The sequence below is a fragment of the Atractosteus spatula genome, chromosome 27 (genome assembly GCF_055471065.1).
Source record: "Atractosteus spatula isolate fAtrSpa1 chromosome 27, fAtrSpa1.hap1, whole genome shotgun sequence".
NCBI classification, from domain to species: Eukaryota; Metazoa; Chordata; class Actinopteri; order Semionotiformes; family Lepisosteidae; genus Atractosteus; species Atractosteus spatula.
In genome coordinates this window covers 11745937-11772127 of record NC_142732.1, presented here as the reverse complement: position 1 = coordinate 11772127, position 26191 = coordinate 11745937, and the positions used below count along the sequence as shown (strand labels likewise).

General features: G+C 41.4%; 1 protein-coding gene across 1 annotated transcript in view; it reads left to right on the top strand.

The window, feature by feature from the left end:
• The first annotated feature begins 5354 nt into the window (after positions 1 to 5354).
• The window catches only part of LOC148814445 (uncharacterized), a 32543-nt gene continuing 11706 nt past the window's right edge, over positions 5355 to 26191 (top strand). Inside the window, exons 1-7 of the mRNA XM_088907239.1 lie at positions 5355 to 5490; positions 7395 to 7667; positions 10586 to 10870; positions 15202 to 15261; positions 15484 to 15591; positions 19839 to 19952; positions 23667 to 23726. Of these exons, the coding sequence (XP_088763365.1) occupies positions 5355 to 5490; positions 7395 to 7667; positions 10586 to 10870; positions 15202 to 15261; positions 15484 to 15591; positions 19839 to 19952; positions 23667 to 23726 (1036 nt within the window). The remainder of the gene's footprint in view (positions 5491 to 7394; positions 7668 to 10585; positions 10871 to 15201; positions 15262 to 15483; positions 15592 to 19838; positions 19953 to 23666; positions 23727 to 26191) is intronic.

Here is a 26191-nt window from a genome sequence, read left to right as displayed (position 1 = left end):
AAGTCATCTGAAAAAACACATTTTTAAATTATATAATATACAAAAAATAGTTATAAGAAAACAATTGTGCACTGCATTTCCCATAATAAATTGTAACATGGAATAAATTGTGACATCACATGCTTTCTTAAATTCAATGGCACAGTGTAGCAATGAAGTAATAACTGATGGGCAGACAAACAACAAATATTTTTCATTGTAGGTTACAAATACATTCACAAAATATTCACTATTACCATCTCCACATAGTTACAAACCTGTGAGTTTCAGGGAACCTGCCTTCTAGAACATAGAACTCTGTCTGCAACAGAGGCCCAAATACCAGAGGAAAAAAAAAACTATTTGTGATTTATCCCAAAAAATATCCCACTCCGGAATAAGTATTTTTCTACTTAAAGTTATCCATCACTAATCAAAAGAGAGATTTTTTTTTTTTTTAGTTCTCAAATTACCTGAGATTCTGGTCTTCTCACTTCTTCCAGCTCTATTTACGCCCTTTTAATCCTTTCCTGGAGCTGTTGATGTCACAATCGCTAACCCCGTCTCTTAAGGCCGCTCCAGCCCTTCCTCGTTTTCTCCCATTACCTGCACCTGTTCCTATTTCCATTCCCCCTTAAAAGCCAGACACAGACGCAGCTCCTGGTTCCTCATTGAATCCCGTTTCGTGAGAACCCGGGGTCCTGCTGCGTCTGGCTCCATTATGGTTTTAACCTTCTGTTCCCGATTCCCCGCCCCGCCGGTCCCGACCCGGTTCATGCTTTTATTCCCTGGATGGATCTCCTGGCCTTGGAATCTACTCTTCTGTTTTGGATTCCCCGTTTGGACTTTGTCTTTGTTTGTTCGCCCTGGACTCACTTCCCCAGAACACCTGCTCACCTTGGACACGCCCCCCTGTCTCCAGACCCTCTCTCCTGCATGACTTTACCCAGTGTATCTTCACAATCCCGGATCGTGCCGTCTGCACAGAGCCTGGAAAGAACTGTTTTGTGACAGCTGACATGATTTAATTTAATTCACATTAGTACACCTGTTTGGCTTTGTTTCTGATACGGATATATAGTGACTCTTTAATGCAGGAACTGCTTTAGCTTTGTAGTTGACTGACACTTATGCCAATATCTCCAGGACCACCGGGCCACCACCCACAGGCCAGATAGGGCAGTTCTCCCACATAACGTCTTCTTACAGTGCTGTTTATTACAGTATATCAATCTACCCATCACACAGGACTCGTCGTACAACAATGACTATAACTGCCCCTCAATTCTCCCTTCTCAAATCCTGCCTGTATGCAACAAATCTGTTTTCATCTCTCCAAAAGGACTGAAATGAGAAAACATTTAACTTAACATAAACATCTTAGCAACCACCATATTTTCCAATATGTTTGACGTTACACGTAAGTGTGACAAATGTTATCAGCAGCACGGATTGTGTGCTTTCCTATGAAATCAATAAGCTAGCCCTACAAAAGAGAATGCACTAAATAAACCAAGTGAATCATGTTTTCCACCCCAAAGAGCATTTTGCAGAGAATTACAGAACAGTCTGATATGGTTTTTGTAGTTTTTTTAACTTAATTACTTTGTGGCTTAGACAGCTATTGCACATGCAAGTAATGGCAATGTCTGCCATAGGTTGTAGACCCCTCCTACAGAGTGACTTCTACTATTACTTGTGTGACAGTGTGGTGGGGGAGGTGCCATGGTGAGCACCAGTAAAAAGTCAACGCCCCGGGCGAGGGCACGGTAGAACTGGTGTGAGGTTAGCAGGGACCAAAAATAATACAAAAAGAGGTGAAAAAAATAAACAAAAGGCAAAAAGAAAGTGTATTGCCGTGCCTCGTGACCTCCAGACTGGACTTACCCTGTTTAGCGGGGTCAAGTCTGGTAGAGCAGGGCACATAAGGCCAAAAGAAAAATTTAGTGCGTTAAAAAAGACAGCTGGGACTACAAAGGGGAGGCGTTGCCCTTCTACCAGAGCTCCGTCTCCACACTGGGCACGCCCCCGCATAATGCCACAAGGTACATAGAAGAAATATTTTTTCCATCAGGATAGAAGATCAAAATCTTTGTCTTGTTGACGAAAGTTTACATTTGGAGTATTAATCTGAAGGTGAAGTGGTATTGCTGGAATTCATGACATCTGAGAAATCATTGGCCATGGACGTATTTTTCTTCTTAGAAGGTGTGCAAACAGTTGTTTTCTCCCCACTCCTCTCCTTTTGGGCCACAGGACATGTTCCTAACACTTGAGAAGTTTCAATTAATTCTTTTTAAAAAGAGAGGAAAATTTAGATGTTTCAGCAAAGAAAATGTCAAACAGTTCCTTGAAGCAGATTGGGAATGATTTTTAAATTGATCCAAGGCGATGATCATGAGATGCTAATTACTTTCTGTGCTACCAATACTCATATCATTGAGCTAGTTCTCATTAACCTTCTTTATTAGGATCACTTGAATGTACTCATTGTGGGAATAGATTGATTGCAGAACAGTACCGTTGCAATCCATGTAACCAGGTGTGCGGTTTTGTTGGAGGTGTTTGTAACCATCGGTGAGCTTAGAAGCTAGTGAATTACTCTGGTTAATTATAATAAAAGATAAAAATTAACAGAATAAAACAGAATACAGCAAAAATAATGAGAGAAGAAGGACAGAGAAACAGAGGAAAAGTAACAGAGAAAACAAACACCATCACCATACTCTTTCATTTAGCTTGTCATGTACTGTAGGAGAACCTTATTCTGATCTATCTTGGAGACAATATAATAATAATGATAATAATAATTCCTTAGACTTATATAGCTTTTTTTTGGACACTCACAAAATGCTTTACAGCCGTCGCATCATCCAAGTGGGGATTGCACATTGTTGTTGGTGAAGGGGAGTGAAGGGTGAAGCGCTTTGAGTGGAGTGTCCAGAAAAGCACTTATATAAGTCTAAGGAATTCTTCTTAGTATTATTAAACGTTGTCTTCAGAGTTTTGAAAGACATGTACAAGATTGTTGTTCATTCTTTATTGACTGTCCAGTGATTTCTTGTGCTGACAAGTGTGGCATTACACGGGGCCCAGTGTGGGGGCAGAGCTCTGGTAGAAGGGCAACGCCTTGCCTTTGTAGTCACAGCTGTCTCAGCTTTTAGATGATGAGGGTCACAGCTGTGAGGGTCCTATAAAGGCACCCTAGATGCCCCCCGAAGGGACAAGCAGGGACACCCCCAGAAGGGGGAGTTGTACACAGTCCCGGAGGGGATTGCACCTGTGTATGGCAGATCTTTTTCTTTTCTTTTTGCCTGTCCCATCTTGTATTTTCACCGTGGCAAGCACACACACACCTTTTTTCACGCACTAAGTTTTTGTTTTGTTTTTGCCTTACGCACCCTGCTCTACCAGACTGGACGCCACCAAATAGGGTCAGTCCAGTCTGGTTGCTGCTGTGCTGGCAGTTCTTTTCTTCCCAGGCTGGACCCCGTTAAATAGGGTAAGCCCAGTGGAGGTCACAAGGCACAGGGGTACACTCTCTTATGTTTTTGTCACTGCTAACCTCACACCAGTGCTTCTGTCCCCTCACCTGGGGCGTTGACTTTTTACTGGTGAAAATATGTACACACATCGTCACAGTCTTGTTTGGCTTAAATTGTTCTCTTCAGTTGTCAGTTGTGTCCACACCAGTATCTCTAGTGAAAGAGATTTTTGCAGTTTCCTGTTTTACTGGAAAGAAGGAGCCAAAATGAAAAAAGGATGTTCTCTTCCTTCACAGCAGGTTAATCAGAAAAACGTATAGGTTGTGTTTTCAGGTTTACTTAAATGGTTTAAGTCTTACCACACTGATCACTGTCACTTTGTATCTCTTCGCAGTTTCAGTTCTGAAATTGGACTCGTTAAGTGTGGTGTTCCTCAGTGCTCGATACTGGGACCTCTACTTTTCAGTATTTACATGTTCCCACTCTGTCAGCTATTAAGATCACATGTTCTAAATTATCATTTCTAAGCTGATGATAATCAAATCCACATCCACACTAAACCTGACACTAAAGTGGCTATCTCTGTTCTCTCTAATTGCACCTCTGACATACTGTAAAAACACAGAATTTCCTTCATTTAAACTGTGATAAGACTGAAGTCATGCTTTTCAGCATTCCACATCACCTTTGTAAAGCCAATGCAGTATCCCCATCTGTGGAGGGTACTGTACATAAATTGAAGAACGTGAAGTAGATATAATGTGCAACATATTATAAAAACATTGTTCTTTCACCTCAGAAATATCTGCAGACTTCATCCTATGTTGGGGCTAACTATTGCTGAAAAGCTAGTCAACACTTTTGTTTTCTCTAGAATTGATGACTGCAACACTCTACTCTCAGGGGTTTCTAAATCCACATTGAATAAACTATAGTACGTCCAGAATCAGGCAGCCAGAGTCCTGACCACAGCTAGTGCAAGTGATCACATTACTCCTGCCCCTGAGTTGTTGCACTGTCTTCTTATCAAGGTTTTGTGTCGAGATCAAAATCCTCATGCTTAACTAGGATGTGTAACCCCGTCCTGGCCAAATTTCCCATTGGCCCTTACCAATCATGGCCTCCTAATAATCCCCCTCTATGAATTGGCTACATTACTCTGCTCTCCTCCCCACTGATAGCTGATGTGTGGTGAGCGTTCTGGCGATCTATGGCTGCCATTGCATCATCCAGGTGGATGCTGCACATTGGTGGTGGTGGAGGGGAGTCCCCATTACCTGTAAAGCGCTTTGAGTGGAGTGTCCAGAAAACCGATATATAAGTGTAAGCTATTATTATTATTATTATTATTATTATTAATATTAACTATAAGGCTCTGCATTATCTGAGTTACTGTCATACTACTCCTCACCTCGCAACCTTCGTTCATATAATTCTGGTCTCCTGTCTGTCCCCCTAGTCCATCTACACTCTATGGGTGACAGGGCTTCTCCTGCTGAGCCCCAGAGCTCTGGAATTCTATCCCTAAGGATATCATAGAGCCACCTTCCCTGTAGCTCTTTCAAATCTAAACTCAAAACCTTCTTCTTTAGAAGGTTTTATATTTAACAGGTTCTGTGTTGGGACTTATAAAATATACTTTATTCCGAAAAAAAACATCTCAAAAGGAAACATCTCACACATATTAACACTCCACGTAATAAAACCAACGGCAGAACAGCGGTGATTGTCCGTTATCAATCATTGCAAGTGTGGGTGGATTTGCGCTATTATCAGAGTCCCTCCAAACCCTACCACTTGCTGTTGTCCATTAATCCCTGTACAGGGTCCAGAGTCCTTTCCAGCCGGAAAGGCCAGTCATGGAATGAACAGAAGAGCAGTAGAGACCCTATGCGTAGCTGCAAAAACGGGACAAACACAGAGGTTTGCTCCAGGCTCAGGGGGTCAGGCGATGTCGGGGATGAGGCCTATGCCCTCGGGACATGGATGTGGGGCAACCTGGTGCTAGAAGGGCCTCGCGACATCTGTATGCTAATGCTGAGCAAGGAACACTGGAGACACAGGCACTAAATAGGAAACGGAAACCAGACACACCGGAAGGACATGAATATTCACACGGAACTAGGAATAGGAAAGAAGTGGAGCGCCATCTAGGGGCTGGATGTCGACCGTGCAAGTACCTCACGTAGAATAAGCTGCACAGCACAGGGGGGAGGAAAAAACTCATTTAACTGTCAGGAAACCTCTGGGAGTGCACGGCTGAAAGCAAGCCCCTCCTCCAGGATTATAATAAACTTTATTGACATGTGGCAGATGGAGCAGGAAGTCTCCCTTTGCTTTCCTACTGTATTACAAACCCTCATTGTAGCTGTGTAATTCTGCTGTCCCCTCTCATTGTACATTTTTTTCATTTTTTTCTATAAAGCAATTCTGAGAAACCACTTTTGAAAAATGTTATATTGTTATTATTATTATTTAAACTTTAATTGAGGTTTTACTCAATGTGTTTCAGTGTTCTCTGCAGTCCTCTGCCCTGGACTATCTCAAGGTAAGGAAGCAGCAGACATTTCATACTTACAAGCACAGCCTGATGTATTTTCCTTGATCCCATAAATATTGAACTATAAATATATACTCATGACTAAGTGAGTTGCTCATAAAGATATCATCAAAGGCTGTAATCTAAAAGTGGAGCCCTTCATACATTATACTGTATATGGTTAACCCACATAATATGCAAGTTATCTCATACAACAGAGCACTTTTTATTTTGGAAAGGTCTAATCCAGTCAGTCTACAAATTACCGTTAATTGATTTTTTCTACAGATTAAGAACACATGTAAAAAATTACATTTTAAAAAGGAATGTTTTGTTCAATTAAGGGGATATATATACAGTATATATATATAAAATGTATAGTACACATATAGCACCACAGGAATTTAATACAGTACCTCAATGCTGCAAGGCAGCAATGCTGACCACACTGCTGCCCTAGAACAATGAAAAGTGTCTATTTTATTTACTTTTTATACATCAAGAATTTCTCATCTAATTAATATAAATATATTTTGTAGAGTCCACACTCAAGACAAACACAACTGCTTTCATCTGACCAAGAGAATAACCAATTAGAATTACCAATTTGATTAGGGAGAGTTCCTCTACGTTATGACAATATATTTGTTTTAAAGATGAATATCAAATAATAACCAATTAAATAAGTTAAATAAGTGAAAATTGTATATTAGTTTAGAATAAGCTTAGTGTTTTATTTATGCTTTATTAACTTTCAGTGTAGAAACAACACTAAAGAAAATGACTGGATTTTGGGGCCCTTTGGCTACTCTATTTTAATGTGTCGTTTTAAATACTGCTGCTTGTACTAGAGTAAAGCAACAGTTCGTGGGTGGTGAGGTGAACTTCAGAGTTGGCAAGGGAAATGGGTGGAGTGGTGATGAGCAGGAAAACAGTCCAGAGTAGTTTTCAGAAACACGGCCAAGTTCATTGCCAAAGGGATCATGGTCCACAACACAAAAGAGCAAATCCAGGAGACCAAAGTCAGAGTAAAGCAAGGATTAAGAATCCAAGGTGAAGCACAAGTAAGGAACACAAGATCTAGGGAACTAAACTAAGGCTCAGAGCAAACTATATAACAGAGCCCTGAATAAAGACAAGACAGATTTTAAATGGCGTGATCCCTAATAGTGCAGATGTAGACACAACAGAGCACAGGTGGAACAGACTTCCTGTGTGATTGTGTTATCATGACAGCCAGCAAACTGACAATTGAGTAAAGATTCTATCTGTTGCCATAGTAATTCTAGCTTACTCTGCAATACCCCTGCAGCTGCAAGGATGACACCTTTAAGATTTTTAAGAATCTGTGAATCTCGATGCAGGTGTTAGTTTTGTGTTATCTCTTTCAGGTGCTCAGAGGACTATACTGACCACAGAGACTGGCTGGACACAGTTTTTTACTGAAGAGACATTTTTCCTGAAATGTGTCGTGCAGAGGGATCCAGCAAAATGGACAATAAAACGAAAAAAAGATGGAAAAGTAGAAACGGCTTGTACTGCATACAGCCTGGAAAATATTCAGAAGTGCTCTTTCATATCCCCCTCTGTGTCCCACAGTGGAAAGTACTGGTGTGAATCTGAATCAGGAGAGTGCAGCAACACGCTCAATATTACTGTGTACAGTAAGTCCATCCATTCATTTTCTAACTGCTTTACCTGATACAGGGTTGCACCAGAGCTGGAGCCTATCTTGGCAAGCAACAGGCAAGGCAGGATACACCCTGGACAGGACGCCAGTCCATCACAGGAAAAACACAGACGCAATCATGCACACACTCATACAAGGGCCAAATCTACCAGTATGTCTTTGGAATTTGGGAGGAAACCGGTGCACCTGAAGGAAACCCATATGAACACAGAGAGAACATACAAACTTCACACAGACAGCACCCCCGGAATTAAACCCAGGTCCCCAGCACTGCACCTTGCCACCCCACAGTATAACTGTACATTTGTTTAAAAATATTGATAACACTGACCAATTTCACAACCTTGCTTTCCAAACTGTTTGGGAAGGAACCATCATACAATTAGGATGAGCATGATAATGATCTAACTCCAAGAGAGTCCAATACATTGTTTAAAAAAATAATAAAGTATTGTGTTTTAGAGGTTTGAAAACAATAAATGAGTAATGATGGCGAGGAGTGGTGGCACTGTGGCTAAGGCACCCTGGCTTAGGCTCTGAGCCTATGGCTGGAAGGTTACTGGTTCAAGTCCTGTGGCTGGCAGAGGAATCCTTCTCTGTTGGGCCCCTGAGAGAGGCCCTTCACCCCAACTGCTCCAGGGGTGCTGTACAATGGTTGACCCTGTGCTCTGACCCCAAGCTTCTCTCCCTGTCTGTGTGTCTCATAGAGAGCAAGCTGGGGTCTGTGAAAAGACATATTCCTAATGCAAGAAATTGTATATGGCCAATAAAGTGATCTTATCTTATATGATTTGTTCTTGAAGAAACAAATTTTAGAGTCTAATATGATTTCCTAATGTGATCCACTAAGTAATTTTGCTTAATGGGAATAATTATGCTGCCAAAGAAATTCTATATAATTTAAAATCTAGTCTAGTAGGAGACGTACACACTCCAGGGTGCAGAGAAGCACAGGAAAGAAGCAGGAATCAGAGTGATGGATAAGGAGGATAGCAATGCATGGAGGCAGACTGCAAGTGCCTCATTCCATTGATTTGACTTTGGGACTGGCATTTATAATAACAGACTTTATTTTATACAGCACCTTTAAAAGTAGGTTCTAAAAGCACCTAAAGCTAAGAGAAAAAAAATGACAGGAGATACAAAGTTAGTACAAAAAACATGGGTTTTGAGTGTGTTGGAAGATGTAAATTAATAAAGTTAAAGCCCTTCTGAATAAGAAGTGTTGGATTCCAAATGCTTAAGGGAGGTGGCTTTCTGATATCCTTGGGGATAGAATTCCACAGCTTTGAGAAGACCCCGACACCCATAGTATAAAGACAAGCTTGAGGGACCATTCTATCCAAGCCATTCAGAGCTTTATAAGTGAGCACGAGGATTTTGAAGGACTCCAGTACAGGAGTAATGTGATCACTTGCACATAACCATTTCAGGATTCTGGCTCCGAATTCTGGACATGATGTTTGTTCACTGTGGGTGTACAATTCTAGAAAAGTCAAATGGGTTGACTAATAATAATTTCTTACACTTATATAGCACTTTTTTAGACACTCCACTCAAAGCACTTTACAGGTAATGGGGACTCCCCTCCACCACCAATGTGCAGCATCCACCTGGATGATGCGACGGCAGCCATAGTGCACCAGAACGCTCACCACACATCAGCTCTCAATGGGTTGGAGGGCAGACTGATGAAGCCAGTTCAGAGATGGGGATTATTAGGAGGCCATGATTGGTAAGGGCCAATGGGAAATTTGGCCAGGACGCTGGGGTTACACCCCTACTTTTTTCGAGAAACAGCCTGGGATTTTTAATGACCACAGAGAGTCAGGACCTCAGTTTTATATCACATCCGAAGGACAGCGCCTGTTTACAGTATAGTTTCCCCATCACTATACTGGGGCATTAGGACCCACATGGACCGCAGGGTGAGCGCCCCCCACTGGCCCCACTAACACCTCTTCCAGCAGCAACCTTAGATTTTCCCATCCATGTACTGACCAAGCTCACACCTGCTTAGCTTCAGTGGGTTGCCAGTTGTGAGTTGCAGGGTGATATGGCTGCTGGTGTCTAGTTTTTCAGCTACAGTCAGAGACAACTTTGGACATAATCTTTTGTACATGGGGGTTAAAATGTCAAGCCTGGATCTAATATCACCTCAAATTTCATCAATTTAGATTGGAATTCCTGCACAGTGCCAACCACAGGTAGGGCTACTGCACTGGATTTATGAAGCTGCTGGTGTTTATGGTAGAAGGACCCCACTCATCTGTGTGGCAGCTGTGAGGAAATTTGGTATGACTAGAGCTGCTGCCAAGACCATATGAGCTCTGACTTCTTGCTCAGAGAAGTACCTATAGTATGGTGAGAGCACAGCGTACATCAGAGGCTGTGACATGAGGCATGTCAGATATCTCCAGCCCAGGGAAGAAGATGTAGGGAAGACGGGGAATCAGTCAGAAGTTACCAGAAGTGCAGGAGAAGCACAACACAAACCCTGTGAAGCATAAAGGGAATCCAAGAAGCGAAGTGGAAACAAGCAAACAAAGTGTATAGCTAGGTTGAAAGACAACACAAAAAAATCCAACTACAGTATCTACCTGTACCAACTGTGCTAGATAGGCCAAATGATATCCACTGGATTGATTTTTTACTGTACAAATGTATACAAAACTGTGGACTGTACAAGGTAAGCTAATAAATACTGTTGATGTAATCTTAATATGTGCAATGCAGTATGTACAGAATGTGCAACCCATGCTACAGTATGACTCACATGAAATAGGGTGTTATCTGTAGTACATTTAATTTTTTTCAGATTCTACCAATTTATTTTATTTTCAATACTGCGCATTTCCGCTAAGCTAAATTGTTTGTCATTTGTTTCTACAGGTGGAGATGTCATTTTGAGAGTTAGTCCACAGCCCTTAAGCAAAGGAAGCACTGGGAATCTAAGCTGTGCTGTGCGACGTTACCCTAACCACACTTGTGGTTTTCCCTCAATTCAAAATGTTGTGTATTTCAGAAATGGACTAATTTTCCACAACCAGAAAAACAGCACTCAACATGATGAAGGACATTTTAAGTGCAGAGTTAATTATACATTCAAATGTCATAAAAGCAAGACATTGACATCATACTCTGGGGAATCACCTGACATCCTGGTGTCGATGACAGGTAGGCCCATTCATTCACTCAATACACATTCACAGGAGGTGTAATTACCCTTTTTCACTCTGTATTTTATAAAATCCTTCTATTAATCATATAGTGTGCTTGCGATGCAGGCAGTGCTGGCCTTCATTCCATGGCGTCTCTTGAGGTTGCAAAGGAACAAGTAATAGGTTTATTCCATGCATAAAGAGGAGAAAGGAAACGCAACGTTTCAGCTGTGGAGCCTTCTTCTGCTGTGGAGCCTTCCTCGAGTGTTTCTTGAGGTTGTCATTTGTGGTTCAATGGTCCTGTTTTGTCTCAACTATGAGGTTTCAGTCTGTCCTTGTTTGTTGTGCCTCCATTGTCTGTCAGGTTACAGAGCTGGGCCCTCCCTTGGCTCAAACAGGGGTTGCTTGTCAGTCACGGGGAGCTGGGGGTGGAGTTTAGGGTATTTAAACCCAACCCTGGTGGCGGGGAGAGGAGTCTTGTTTGTGTTGTGTTTGTTTTATTGTGGTTGGACATTTTTTTGCTACAGATTTTTTCCTGCCATTATGGGTTCTTTTTTTTCTGTGACCATGTGGCCATCTCACACTTACCTGCAAGGTGGTTGATTGCACAGTCCTCCAAACGTATTGGAAAAGCAAAGATAAAAGTGTTATTTTTTAGTTTACAGATACAGTAAATACAAGATAATATACAGCTTATTTTGGTGTAATCCCATGTCTGCATTTATGGAGGCTCATTCCTGCCACCAAGAAAAAAAAAATTGTGAGTTGTCTCATAATTAGGATATAGCAATGATCATTTCACTGTATGAACAACCTGTTACACTGTGCAATGATAGTACCTACAAGCTATCAACAGGTGGGTTTAGTGTTCCTGACAATGTGCAAAGCTGCAAAATGCACACGGACGTACTTTCCCCTGGGGTTTATTCATAATGAAATGATACAGTATGTACCTCACATGAACATAGTTTTAACCATGAGAACACTCACACATACCCTCAAACAAGAACAAGTGTACCCGGGAATGGATTCTACTACTTAAAACTGAATGTCAGATAATTATAAAGTAGGTATTGTATGTCTATTTCCATGACATCTTAGGTCACATGCATCTCCCAGATGAAAGCAGTTTAAATTCACTATTGAGGGCCTGAGCCACACTCCATAATGCTCCTGACCTTCTTTAGAACCCTCTGTATTGGAGCAGTGGCACTGTGGCTAAGGATCTGCGGCTGTAGCTGGAAGGTTGCTGGCTCAAATCACGCACTCAGCAGAGGAATCCTACTCTGTTGGGCCCCTGAGCAAGGCCCTTCACCCCAACTGCTCCAGGGGTGCCGTATAAATGACTGACCCTGTGCTCCAACCCCAAGCTACTCTCCCTGTCTGTGTGTCTCATGGAGAGCAAGCTGGGGTATGTGAAAGGACAAATTCCTAATGCAAGGAATTGTATATGGCCAATAAAGTGATCTTATCTTATCTCTGTTTGTAGAGGGCAGTGAAGTTTATTTGACTTGCCTAAATGAATTTGCTGCTTATTCTCATTAATTTTCACAACCTATTACAATTAATGGTACTGACGTTGCCAAACCAACGAATGTGATAGTATGTTAAAACACTTTCAATAAATTATTTTTAATATAAATGGAATAAATAATTCTATATACTTTGAAAGCCCTGCTGTGAGCATAGAAACCTCTGGGGAATGAGCTGGTGCTCCAGGTCACCTGCCCATGTGCTGGAAGATGTTACTGTTCAGACACCTGCAAGCAGAGACTTGAGTGACATCGGATGTCTGGAGGACAGAAGGCAGAACCTCACATGCTTCATTCACCTGAGGGAGAAGGACTAAGGAATCTGTCAGTTTGAGAACTTTGGAAGTGTTTTGTGTAGTCTCAGAGCAAGATTTGAGTCAGACTTTAGTTTTAAGAAGAGTCTCAGGGAGAGTCTGATGCTGTGATTCTTTGTTTTGTAGCTAGTAAGCAGTTTAGCTGCCCAGTATGGTAAATAAGGACTAAGAACATTAAGAAATCTAGTCAAGAGCTCAGAAAGGAGATTAGACTTTTGGTTTTGGGTGTGGTGGTGTATTGCATTTTCCCTGCACTGTTGTCACAGCTGTCTCTGTGTGTCTGTTCCCCTTGACCCACCTATTTTAAAGGTCCTGTTACTGTACTCCCAACAGGCTGTCACACTACCTTAAAGTAGAGTTTTCAGAGAAAAGGTTTGGCTTTTTTAATAAATGTTTACATATTTGTGCATTTGAGGTTTTTTGTCTAATACCAGTCCCAGGTATATTTCATTGACAGCTTCTACACTCTGACCATTAATTACAGGGGGCGCTCACCCCGCGGTCCATGTGGGTCCTAATGCCCCAGTATAGTGAGGGGGACACTATACCATAAAACAGGCGCCATCCTTCGGATGAGACGTAAAACCGAGGTCCTGACTCTCTGTGGTCATTAAAAATCCCAGGGCATTTCTCGAAAAGAGTAGGGGTGTAACCCAGGCCTCCTGGCCAAATTTCCCATTGGCCCTTACCAATCATGGCCTCCTAATAATCCCCATATATGTCAGGAACAGTTCTTTCCAGGTGGATGCTGCACATTGGTGGTGGAGGGGAGTCCCCATTACCTGTAAAGCGCTTTGAGTGGAGTGTCCAGAAAAGCACTATATAAGTGTAAGCAATTATTAATTAATTATTATTATTTATCATTTGATAGAATTCATCACACCATTTATGAAAATCACTTATAGTGGGCCCACAATGATTTTCTAGGCCTTTTAATAAACCAATCAGCATCAGCCATAGTGCACCAGAACGCTCACCACACACCAGCTATTAGTGGGGAGGAGAGCAGAGTGATAAAGCAAATTTATAGATGGGGATTATTAGGAGGCCATGATTGGTAAGGGCCAATGGGAAATTTGGCCAGGACACCCCTACTCTTTTTGATTGGTAAGGGCCAATGGGAAATTTGGCCAGGACACCCCTACTCTTTTTGAGAAACACCGTGGGATTTTTAATGACCACAGAGAGTTAGGACCTCGTTTTTTTGTCTCATCTGAATTTACAGCACCTTTTTACAGTATAGTGTCCTTGTCACTATACTGGGGCATTAGGACCCACACAGACCACAGGGTGAGCGCCCCCTGCTGGCCCCACTAACACCTCTTCCAGATGCAACTTTAGTTTTTTTGCAGGAGGTCTCCCATGCAGGTACTGACCAGACTCACACCTGCTTAGCTTCAGTGGGTTGCCAGTTGTGAGTTGCAGGGTGATATGGCTGCTAGCCAAGAATTGTGATTTACAAGATGTAAAATGGGGGGGCAAGTCACAGCATTGTGCTGATCTAGTAGAAGTGTAGCATGTTTTGGAGAACCGTTTACCTACTATGACCTGTTGGGACTTGTTTGTTAAGTTTAGAATTAGAACCTTATCAAGTTACTGTTTAATTTGAAGTTCTATGAGAGTTGGTGTGCTAGAAAGAGATTAATATAAGAGTCTTACTAATGCCTTGGTTGGTCAAAATGCTGATAGACAGGTTTAACCATTTGAATATTGCAGTATCTGTTCCTCTTCTTTTTTGTGTGTAAACTGCAGGTGGTCAGTTTGGTTCGGTGTGTTCTTTGTAATGTGTTTCTTCACTGTTCTCTCCAGACTTATGGCATCAGAATAAGATTTCTTCCACAGAGAGGGGTGTAAGTTTAAGGACATCTAAAAAAGTGGACTAAAAACTAAAAATGTCGCTTGACTGATATGCATATTGTAGAACTCTGACACATGGTCGCATAACCCTTTGCACAATAATTGCATGACATCTATGATCTATTGAACTCTCACTCTTTATGTAACCCTTTGAGATGTTTTGCTTATAAAAGGCATGCTCAATCGAATTTAAATCTAGAGATTCTTTTGGCTAGTCTAAGATTTCCACATTTATCTTCCAATTAAATTGTTTGCATTGGCTGTCTGTTTTGTATCATCGTTATGCTGTATGCTGTATATACCACACAATGAGTACAGAACCTTTGTCTTCTACATAAGCAGACAAAATGCTTCATTAAATGTCTTCTGTTACCATCATTAGTTACAGTACATCCCCAATAAAGAGTAAGCCAGTTTCTGTCACATGATTGTAATAGTTTTTTCCTGTATGAACAAATAGTCAAACAAGTAAAGTATGCTGTAATGATATTACAGACGAATTTACATGTTAAACAAGGGGAGTGCTCAAGTTGAGAAAAGGGAGTTCAGTTGTGATCTAAGGTTGGTGGATCTTGTGCGGGGTCAGTTGTACAAAGAATAATCCAAGTGCTCACCTAACCAGTTCTTCCATTGTCTTTCTACAGAACAAATCCCCAGTCTGAATCTAACAGTACCTTCAACACCCAGAGTGACCAAAAATCAGAGTAAGTTTGGGATTTTCTTGTAGTATATCATATTAATAGCCAAAAGGCTTATAAGCCACCCTTATCTTGTTAACTCTAACTCAGAAATTCAGTGATTTGTAAAGCTGCTGGAATCCAGCTCTTGAATAATGGAGTTGCTCATTCTTAGCAAACATCTGTCCATCATGTATGTGTGGCAGAAGGTGGATAGGCAATGACTGTTCTTCCTCTTTCCTTACACAGGTGAATCAGCATTTGTCCTCAGCCTGGGCCTGGGTCTGGGTATAGGTCTGGGTTTTACTTTCCTGGTCATCTTCATAATACTTTTACTGAGACACTTCAGAAACAGAGGTAAAATTCTCGTATGGAAATTATTTTCACATCTTTTTCATATCCTAGTCAACATACTGTATGACTGTTGATGCATGTAAATAAATGACTGAACTCTATACATCAATTATATTCCATATAAAGAATTTTCCATATATTCCATATAAAGAACAATACATACATTATCAGAAAACTGCTTATTCCTGGGGTGCGGCTGTGAATTATGACAAAATGTCTGTGAAATATGAGGTCATCTACTCTATTATCTAATGCTTTCATTTTGTTTTCTCATTTGACACCATTGACTCCATTTCAGACTCTACCTCCATCTAGTATGGTCAAAGGCCATTTTCTCCAGGAGGTGATATTTATAATGCATTTCTTCATATTTTCTTTTACTATTTATTATTATTATTATTTGATACTCTTGGTTGTTGGGAGAAGAGAACTGTCTTTGGGGGTATGAAGGCTAAAATTCACACAACATGAGCAACACAGTGGTGCTGATGGAGCAGATGATTATAGATTCATCTGGGCTGAGAGACTCCAGCTGAGTCTCCTGCTCTCTGGCCTGACCAACTGCACACACACCCATTCAATTTAAAATGTACTTGTTGTTACAAAACAGCAAAGAAGACTAGATGCAGTCCAACAGTTCACCATGGATTGCATTCCGTACTTCCCTTCCAGGGAAGACTGCAGATCTTCTCACATACTGTCTTCCCACACACTATTCACTTTTGCAAGCAAACGAGCAACACTGAGCATCTGTGTCTGAAATCCCTTTGCCATCCAGATCTTACCTTTTCCATGGATATAGTATACAGTGAGTCAAGTGCATTTCTACTGTCAAGGATTTCTGAAAGGGGTGAGTAGTGGGACGCCTGTGCGAAGCCGTGAGGAAGGTAGTATGAGCAAAAGTAAATCCAATATTCCAAATCCAAGTCGTTAGGCAAGAGCAAAGTCAAAAGTAGGAGAACCAGGTCGGGTAGTCAAAGGAGTAAGGTCGAGAATTGTAGCACGTGCGCACACAAGAGAAAGCTGTGGAAGACTTCTCAGTAGTGAGAAGAATGAAGAGTGTTTAAATATTGAAGAGAGAGAGACATGGTTGGATAATTAGTTCCTGGATGAGCGTGTGTGGAATTTAGTATGCTTGGGAATGCCAGGACATTTACGGGAGAAGGTACGAGTCATGACATCTACTGCTGCAAAATTAACTTTATCACTCCATACTGTACAGTGACTGTAGTTATTACTTATTTTTATATTACATATGCATTTTGCAAAGTAAATACTAAATACAGAGGCATTTTTTCAGATATGTACAGTATGCTGTGAAAGAAACACTCAGAGAATTACATGACACCATTAACAACTGCTTACCCTGATGCAATACTTATTGTTGCTGGGGACTTTAATTGGGTCAACATGCATAAAGTTCTACCACAATATTATTAGTATGTCTTCTGCCCGACTAATGGTGCGCATACTCTTGATCACTGCTATATGTGTGTGACTATCAAAGACACCTGCTGCTCTATCCCTCGCTCACACTTCGGACAGTCTGATCACCTGTCAGTGCTCAGGACTTCTGCTGCTGGCTTACAAGCTGGCAATGTGTCAACAAGAAAAGTACTGTACAATACTGGACGGAGGAGACACATGAAATACTGCAGGACTGTTTTGAGTCTGTGGACTTGGCCATGTTTAAAAGTTCATTAGCAAACCTACACGAGTACACTACAGTCGTCACTGATTTTATTAAGAAATGTGTGGAAGACTGTGTGCCTATAGTATAAGGACAATTCATGGTTTCCTAACCAGAAACCATGGTTTAATAGTGATATTCATAGTAAGCTGAGTGAAGGCTTTTAAAACTGCCAATCTGGACCTGTATAAGAAGGCAAGGTAACTCTGTTGGGCCCCTGAGCAAGGCCCTTAACCCCAACTGCTCCAGGGGCGCTGTACAATGGCTGACCCTGCGCTCTGACCCCAAGCTTCTCTCCCTGTCTGTGTGTCTCATGGAGAGCAAGATGGGGTATGTGAAAAGACAAATTCCTAATGCAAGAAATTGTATATGGCTAACAAAGTGATCTTATCTTATCTTATCTAAGGTATGATTTGTGGAGAGCTATCAGGGACGTTAAAAGGCAATATTGTTATGTAACAAACTAGAAATACAAGCTGCCTCTCCGAATGCACTCCAAATGTGGTGGGGTATTCAGTCTATAGCAAATCAAAGCTAAAATAAGCAGTGTTATAGGGGGTGATCAGGTCAACCCAGTCCAGTATTGGAGTATAACTCCCCTCTGTTGTGGACATGTTTACATGTTTACTCGCTCTCTCAGGAAAGCTGGGAGTATCGCTAAGAATACCAGTCATCCTGGTTTCTCACTTTTCTCTCCCTTTCCCTCTGGTAAGAGTTATAGGAGCATACAAGCACGAACCTCCTGATCCAGAGACAGCTTCATCCCGCATGTTGTCAGATTATGGAACTGTACTCCTACCACTGACTCTGATGTTTTTTGCACACTGCTTGTGCTCACTTGTATGTTATATGGTTGGAAGGTATTTAACCTTATTGTTGCTGCTGCTGCTCTGTGTTTATGTTTGGTGGTTTCTTAATGTATATGTATTGGAGCATACATGCAAATAAGCATTTCATTGCACTTGTGCATATCACAAATAAACGGAACTAAATCTGAACTGAAACCGACTGCTCAGTCTAAATGATACTGTTGAGCCAGTGAATGTTTTTTTCAAAGCAGGTACAGTCATTTTAAAGTCAGAGCTCATACGTGACACATGAGAGCCTGTCTCAATCAGAATGTCAACTACAGTCCTTTAACAATGATCCACACAAATGCAGTGGGGGTCTGATCAATATCTGATCAAGGCCAAGCTAGAGTGGAGAAGCCCCCTGTAATCCTCCCATAGATTCTTATAATCCAACTGTCTGTCTGTTTTCAACTGTCTAACCTCAGCTTGTGAACTGGCCAGTTTAGCTATTAGGCTTCCCAGTGCTCTCAGAAGCCCATTTTCTCATCTGATACAGTGTTAACTGAAGACATTTGTGTTTACAGTCTTGCTGCATGTTGCAATGCCTGAGGAGGGGTGGTAAGTGAATTAGCCAATTTGTACACCTTCTGTGCCTATTCACATGGGCTGGCTTTCATAAGAGTATCTTCCATATCTGTAGCTCCTAGTTGATGGCAAAATAAACAGGATCTAATCTGGCCACAAAACATCTAAATTATCCCCCCCTTCTGTCCATTTATGTCATAGTCCAGAAAAGCTTCAAGTACCAGTTTGGAAATGTATGCAGCCAAGCAAATCGAATTAACCCTGCACAGACAGGCATTAATCTACTGTATGTTTGAAAGCAGAAAATAAACTGCTTCCGTTGAATGCGGTCTTCAGTTGCCACTGTCATAATCAGCCAGCATGACAATAAGAACACATTTTTGGCATGACAACTCCCCCCTCCCCAAGTGCGTGGGTAGTAGGATAGATAATGTTGTCTTATAGCAATGCTGTTCCCACTCACGCCATTAAGTGCCCACACTGCAACTGCACAAGTTCTAGCTCAACAGAGGAAAATACTGATCACCATCTCCTTTAAATGCTGAAGGCAGTTCAATTCTAACACACCACAAATTGATATTCCCTGCAAGAACATCCAGTTCCTCTGAGAATCCAAGAGGGCATAAAGTCACAGTTGCCACAACAACTGCAGGTACATAATTCCCTTTACAGTTATGGTCTTATACTACCATAGGAATCTGCAGGGTGGGTAGAAAAACTACCCTGATAGTGTCATAACCAATCACCAACTGTGATTTCCCGGGAACTGCAAAACTAATTCCTTATTCGCTTACTCTTCTCTCTCTCTCCATCGATCCTTGCAATCTGACAACATTACCAATCACTTAACTCCAAGCAGTCAGGACTTAGAAACAGGAGTTTCTATGCAACAAAAACAAATCTTGTTGCTAAACTGGGAAACCAATGATTATTTTGCCTTATCAACTAAATTATACAGTTGAATTATTTTGTCAAAGTTCTGAATATCAGAGCAGATTCAGTAAAGTTCAATGGCTAGGATAAACCGAGGTCCACCCAACCAGATCACTTGAGGCAGGACCCTAGTCAGACAATGTGCATGGACTGTTTAAAAAAATCCAAAGTTCAGCAGGCTGTTTACTTCCTTGGAGAGCTGTCTCCAGCCACAGCTAACTGAACCTCTCCCTCCCACTCTCTCTGCACAGTGGGACAGCCCTGGTACAAAGCCAGCCAGCTGAAGGAGTTTGGAGCACTACAACAAACCCAGCCAGCTCCATCTTCAGCGAGAAGATTGAAACTCTTGAGGAAACCTTTGGCCAGTAAGTTAACTACAAAAAACATCTCTAAAGCATAGTCAGATTGCAATTTTTAAGAGTTGAATTACTACTCTAAACATGTTCGATAAACTTTAGCTCCCAATGGTAAATTTACGTATCATTGAGGATATGAATGTGATCAACTACATGAAACTGACCTACAAGGTAGACATTAACAAACATTCTATTTGATATACTCTATTTAAAAATTGATATTATTAAATTTTATCTTAATCACTGAGTGAATAATCAACCATTTCTATTACAGCAAATTGATTTACAAATACACTACATTTTATTACTTTTTTGGTTTGCTGTGGATGGTTTAAAATTGTATATTTAGAATTCATGTGTAAGACTGCTTTTTGTTGTGTTTGATTGGTTCCAAACAATGGATGTCGTAGTGGTTAGCATTGCTGCCTTGAAGCCCTGGGGTCCAGGATTCAATTCCTTGGGTGCTATCTGTGTTATGTTTTCCCTGCAATCACATAGGTTTCCTCCAGGTGCTCTGGTTTCCTCCCACAGTCCAAACACATACTAGTAGGTTGATTGGCTTCTGGGAAAATTGGCCCTGGTATGAGCTTGTTTGTGTCTGTTGTCTGTGTGCCTTGGCCTGGCATCCTGTCCAGGATGTATCCTGCCTTTCACCTGCTGCTTGCCTTACTCTGGCTCTGTACCGCAACCCTGTACTGGATGAAGCAGATAGAAAATGGATGGATGGTTCCCAACAGCCCTCCAAACCCTCATTTAGCCCTCATTTACTGATTTCTAATCATTTCAAATTAAAAACCCTCTCATTACTGCAGCTGCATTCTCAAACAGCAAAGCTGGAAAGTCTTGAAGGCAAGGTGACGAAACTGGAAGACCACTCATAACTGAATAATATTCATACAGTGGTTTCACCAGAGGAAATGGAATGTGAATTTTTACACTGGCATAGAAGGCAGAGGAGCTGATAGAGAAGAAAGGGGATTTTATTTCTCTTTGAAGGGAACTATTTATGGAAGGACTTGGTTTTGCATTGATTTTTCATTTTTGTTTCCGTGTTGTAACATTGCCAGTCTCCAGGGTCTGCCAGCATCTAGTCTGTCTAGGTTCTTTCCACTTATGCCTGCCACTAAGACTATCGGATAGCCTCGAGGTTGGTCTGGGAAACCGTTCGGCATCCTCAGGAAGAGAAGGCGTGACCTTGCCCAGGCTGTGTTAAGCAGGGACGAGGAACTACTGACCTCTTCTGGGGCAGTAGAAGGCAGTGACAGACATACCTGGTGCAGGGGAGCACATCACTGCCGAAGGGGGACCAGAGAGTGTGTTCCAACTATAGGGGGATCAAACTCCTCAGCCTCCCTGGGAAAACCTATGCCAGGGTACTGGAAAGGAGACTCCGCCCAGTAGTTGAGCCTCAGATGCAGAAGGAAGAATGTGGATTCTGTCCTAGCCATGGGACGGTGGACCAACTCTTCTCCCTGATGCAGTTGCTCTAGGGCAGTGGTTCTCAAACTTTTTGGACCAAGTACCACCCCTAATCCAACTAAAGCATCCAAGTACCATCTACAAGTCATCTTCTCATAGGAACCCCAGAAATTCTCAATGACCAACATGAGCACATGTGCACACACACTCACACATACATATAATAAATATTATAATTATAAACTTTGTTTGATATATTAAAATGTGGCTTCTCAAAGTGTTTTACAGAAAAAAACAACAACAAATAAAAATAGAAAAGCACCATTTCAGTGAGAGGGGTGAGCCTGTTTAGTCGAGCAAAGCAGATGTGAATTAATTTTTCGAGCCTTGATACAATTCACAACAGTCTTAACAGATTTTAAATCGTCAGGCATTTTCTTGACGGCAGAGGTCTCGCGGTGGATGTTGCAATGAAACCATTAATTTCTGGAGCAACCTCTCTAATTCGTGCAACTACACCGCTGTGTCGGCTTGTCATTGCTCTAGCACCGTCTGTACAAACTCCGACACATTTTATCCAGTCGATGCCATTCTCTTCGATAAATTCATTCAGAAGCTGAAATACGTGCTCTCCTGTAGTTACCAACCGCTGTTGGTAGCGGTTTACAGAACAGAAAGTCCTCACGGGACGCACCCTCAAACTCGTATCTAACGTAAACGAGCAAATTGGCCAAATTCGACTACAGACTCATCTAATTGCAGTGAAAAACATCTGCTCATCTTAACGCGCTCTGTCAGCGTACTTTTGATATAATCCTTCATTTCAATAATTCTATGAATGACTGTGTCTTTCAGGGGGGGGAGCAGGTCTAGCTGTTCAGCAGCTTTTTCTCCACACATAATAGTGTGGGGTTTACCTGCTTTAGCAATCCGCAAGCTTGCATTTTTCCACGTTTCCGTTTTTATTTCAGTGTTTATTTTAAGTATTTATTTCATGCGCATGGGAGAGAAACACAGAGACGCTCGGTGTATTTTTCTCAAATTAACTTAGAACAGTTCTTAAATATTTTTCTGTTATTTTTCACGCTTTCCTGTGCTCACAAGATTACCAGCGTTCGTAGCACGCATTTCTATGCATTCCTGTGTTTACAACGTTGGCATTGTTCCAAAATCACGCACATCCTCCGTTCTCCCTATTTGCTGGAGATACAGTAGCTTTTTTTAAATACAATTGGTCACTTGCGTCCTTAGCACGCATTCCTATAGAGTGGTATAGAATTACAGAGTATCTCTTGTGTCCACTGAAGTATTAGCGCGCACTGTATCGTAGTACGTAGGCTGCATATTCGACACGTATAAAAATACAAAATATGAAAACCCGTCCCAATTTTTTCAGCGCACACAACACAGTTCCAGGGTCATTTGGCGTACCACCTGGCGGCACGCCACGTACCACTGCAGGTACGCATACCACAGTTTGAGAACCACTGCTCTAGGGTGTCTGCATGTATTTTGTGGATTTGGAGAAGGCATACGACCATGTCTCTCGGCATGTGGTGTGGGAGGTGCTGCAGGAATATGGGGTATCGGGCTGACTCCGTAACAGTGTGAGGAGCTTGGCAATCCAGGAGAGCCTCAGAGTTGAGCCACTGCTCCTCCAGATCGAGAGGAGCCAGTTGAGGTGGTTTGGGCATCTCATTAGGATGCCCCCCAGGTCGGCTTCTGCTGGAGCTGTTCCAGGCACGCCCCACTGGGCGGAGACCCCGTGGCAGTCTGGGCTGATCTACCAGGCTTGCTGCAACCGCGACCCTCACCAGTGAAAATGGATGGATAGATGGATGGAACGTTGTAACAATATGGATACTGAGATTTTTTTAATAGTGTGACCTATCAACTCATCTCTCTGATTTCTTTAAAAGTCAAACTGTATGCAAAGTTACAGTCATACCTGCTAGAGGTCTACACAAAACATAATTCACCAGTAAGTCTCATTTAAGTGTGCTCGACATCTTTCATTGTTTTTTTCTGAAGATTCAAAAGCCATTTGTTCAAATGTCTGAGACAACAATTGATCATTTTAAATGGGAATATTTATTTTCAATTCTGGATTAGGTACTGTAGGTTAGGAATGAAGTTTCATTGATATGGTTAAAACTTTGTACACTAACCCTCATGCAATTATTTTAACAGACAACAAGGGATGTTCATTTTGATGTACATGAGACTAGGTTTCAGAGCAGTGTCGCGTCTGCCTAATGAAATGTTTTGTTAATTGAAAACACTTTTTTCTTGGGCTGTCCTCAGACAGAGGCCCGGCAGCTCGCAACACTGAGGTTGTGTACGAGAATGTTGTAGCATTCAAAGGTAAGACCACTTACAAAAATATACTCTATTCACACTAATATGTTGTAGTGGTGGTTTGGTATTATTATAATTTATGTAGCATTGCTGTGGTTAAACGTGTTGTACAGTGTTTCAGTGTCTAACTAATGCTATGAGCTCCTTCCAAATAAAACAGCTGGCTATGGAAGTTATTTTGTAATTAATGAAAAAGGCTACCTTTAAAGAAATTTGCTACTTCTAAAATAAAATGGAAAAATTAGACATCAAAAACTAAAGTAAAATAATAGAAGTTACTGATTAAATTATAATGTATAGTTTACTAAGTAGTGGGTGGAGTGGTGGCTAAGGATCTGTGGCTGTGGCTGGAAGGTTGCTAGTTCAAATCCTGTGGCTGGCAGAAGAATCCTACTCTGTTGGACCCCTGAGCAAGGCCCTTAACCCCAGCTGCTTCAGGGACACTTTATATTGTAAATGGCTGACCCCAAGCTTTTCTCCCTGTCTGTGTCTCATGGAGAGCAAGATGGGATATGTGAAAAGACAAATTCCTAATGCAAGAAATTGTATATGGTTAATAAAGTGATCTTATCTAAATGCCACAATATAATCATTTTTCCTGAATTTGTAAAAGCAGAAAGTCATTTACTTTTTGTACACCCATGAGAAACTAAAGTCACTAATATTTTTATTAGTAATAGAAATACTAAGAAAGCAAAAATACTTGATTGCAGAGAAAATAATACTGAAAAATATAATGGTAATTAGGTAGTAGGTTGGGCACAGAAGCTATCTGTCTAAGCATAGTAGCATTTAAGTCATTTAAGTCATGGCTAGATTTTTGCCTTTTCATTTTTTTTGTGATAAGGTTTCCCTCCATCTTCTCAATAGAAAGGTAGTGACTATTCCAGTTGTCTTCAATGTCTTCCTTCTGAGTTTCCCCTTTTGACTGAAAACTCTGTTTTCACTGTACATGATAGCTAAAGTGGCCTTTGGAAGCTGTACATTCCAGATACTTCTTTTAAGGATAACTACAAGGTGTAAAGAACTTTGATCGCTGTTTTAAAATATTCATGGCTGTTTGTAAAACTCCTGTCAGTCTCATTCCCATGGTAAGGAAATCCACACAAATACAAACTCCAAGAATTGAACTCAGAGCCCCAACTCTGTGAGATAGCAATTCTAACCACTGCACCACCATGCTGGCCTATTGTGTGTTTATTTGTATAAAAATACAGATTGTTAATTTAAGATGTTTCCCTTGAAACAGTTATTAATTTATCTAAAGTATGAATGTTATTAGAGGTTACAATTACTGTACAGGTCTTAGTATCACAGTAATAAAGCTCTATGTAAGACAAGATCACTTTATTGGCCATATTCAATTTCTTGCATTATGAATTTGTCTTTTCACAAACCCCAACTTGCTCTCCATGAGACAAACAGACAGGGAGAGAAGCTTGGGGTCAGAGTGCAGGGTCAGCCATTGTACAGCGCTCCTGAAGCAGCTGGGGTTAAGGGCCTTGCTCAGGGGCCCAACAGAGTAGGATTCCTCTGCCGGCCACAGGATTTAAACCAGCAACCTTCTTAGCCACAGAGCCACAGCTCGTCTCCATGTATTAAACTATTATACTCCTACTGGGAACTTATGATCTGAGTGCTGCACAGAAGTGAAAAAGGACATTGAGCATCTCTTAGGGAATTGTTTGAAACTCACTGGTTCACAAACGGAGAGCTAAGCCTGCAGGGGACTGAGATAGGAGGAGAATCCGCAGATCAGCTAAGTTGCAAGTACATAGAAACTACTAAGGATTGCGTTGCTGGGGGTCCTATTTGACTCACACTGTGAGAACGTGTCAAGGTGAGCTTCACTTACCCCTACAACATGGACAACCAAAAGAGAGTCCCAATGCATAACAAAAAAAAAAGACAAACAAAGATAATAATGGACAGAGAGGAGCTGAGGGGTGGAGTCTACGTGAAGGTCACTCAGTTTAGAGGAAAAACATCTAAGGCTAAACACATGCCCCCACTGCAGGCACGCTAGAAACAGACAAATGAACAGCTAAAATATCTGAGCAAGAATAGTGAGTGTAAAAGTTGACAGCAGAAGAGGACCAGAGGTCTAAGGCTTTGACTTGATGGAGGTCCAGCTGATTGCAGATGTGGCAGCTCCAACTCTGGAGTGTACAGCTGGTTGTAGAGCCTTATGGACTAAAATTGACAGATGTATTGAAAAACAGTGTTTGGTTAATCCTGCTTGAAAGGGAGAAATGTACAATTGCTATTGGATGTTCTGAAAGAGAGGTACAGCATTGATAGAGCAGGAGGGTCTAAAATAAATTAAATTTGGCATATATGTCGTGTTATACAAAAATTGTGGATTTTCTCTTACCAATATATGGTACATTCATTTCTAGATTTGGTGTCAGCCTTTTATTGCTGAAACACCTCCTTCTTTTTCAGGCAATTGGCTCTTAATGGCTAACTAC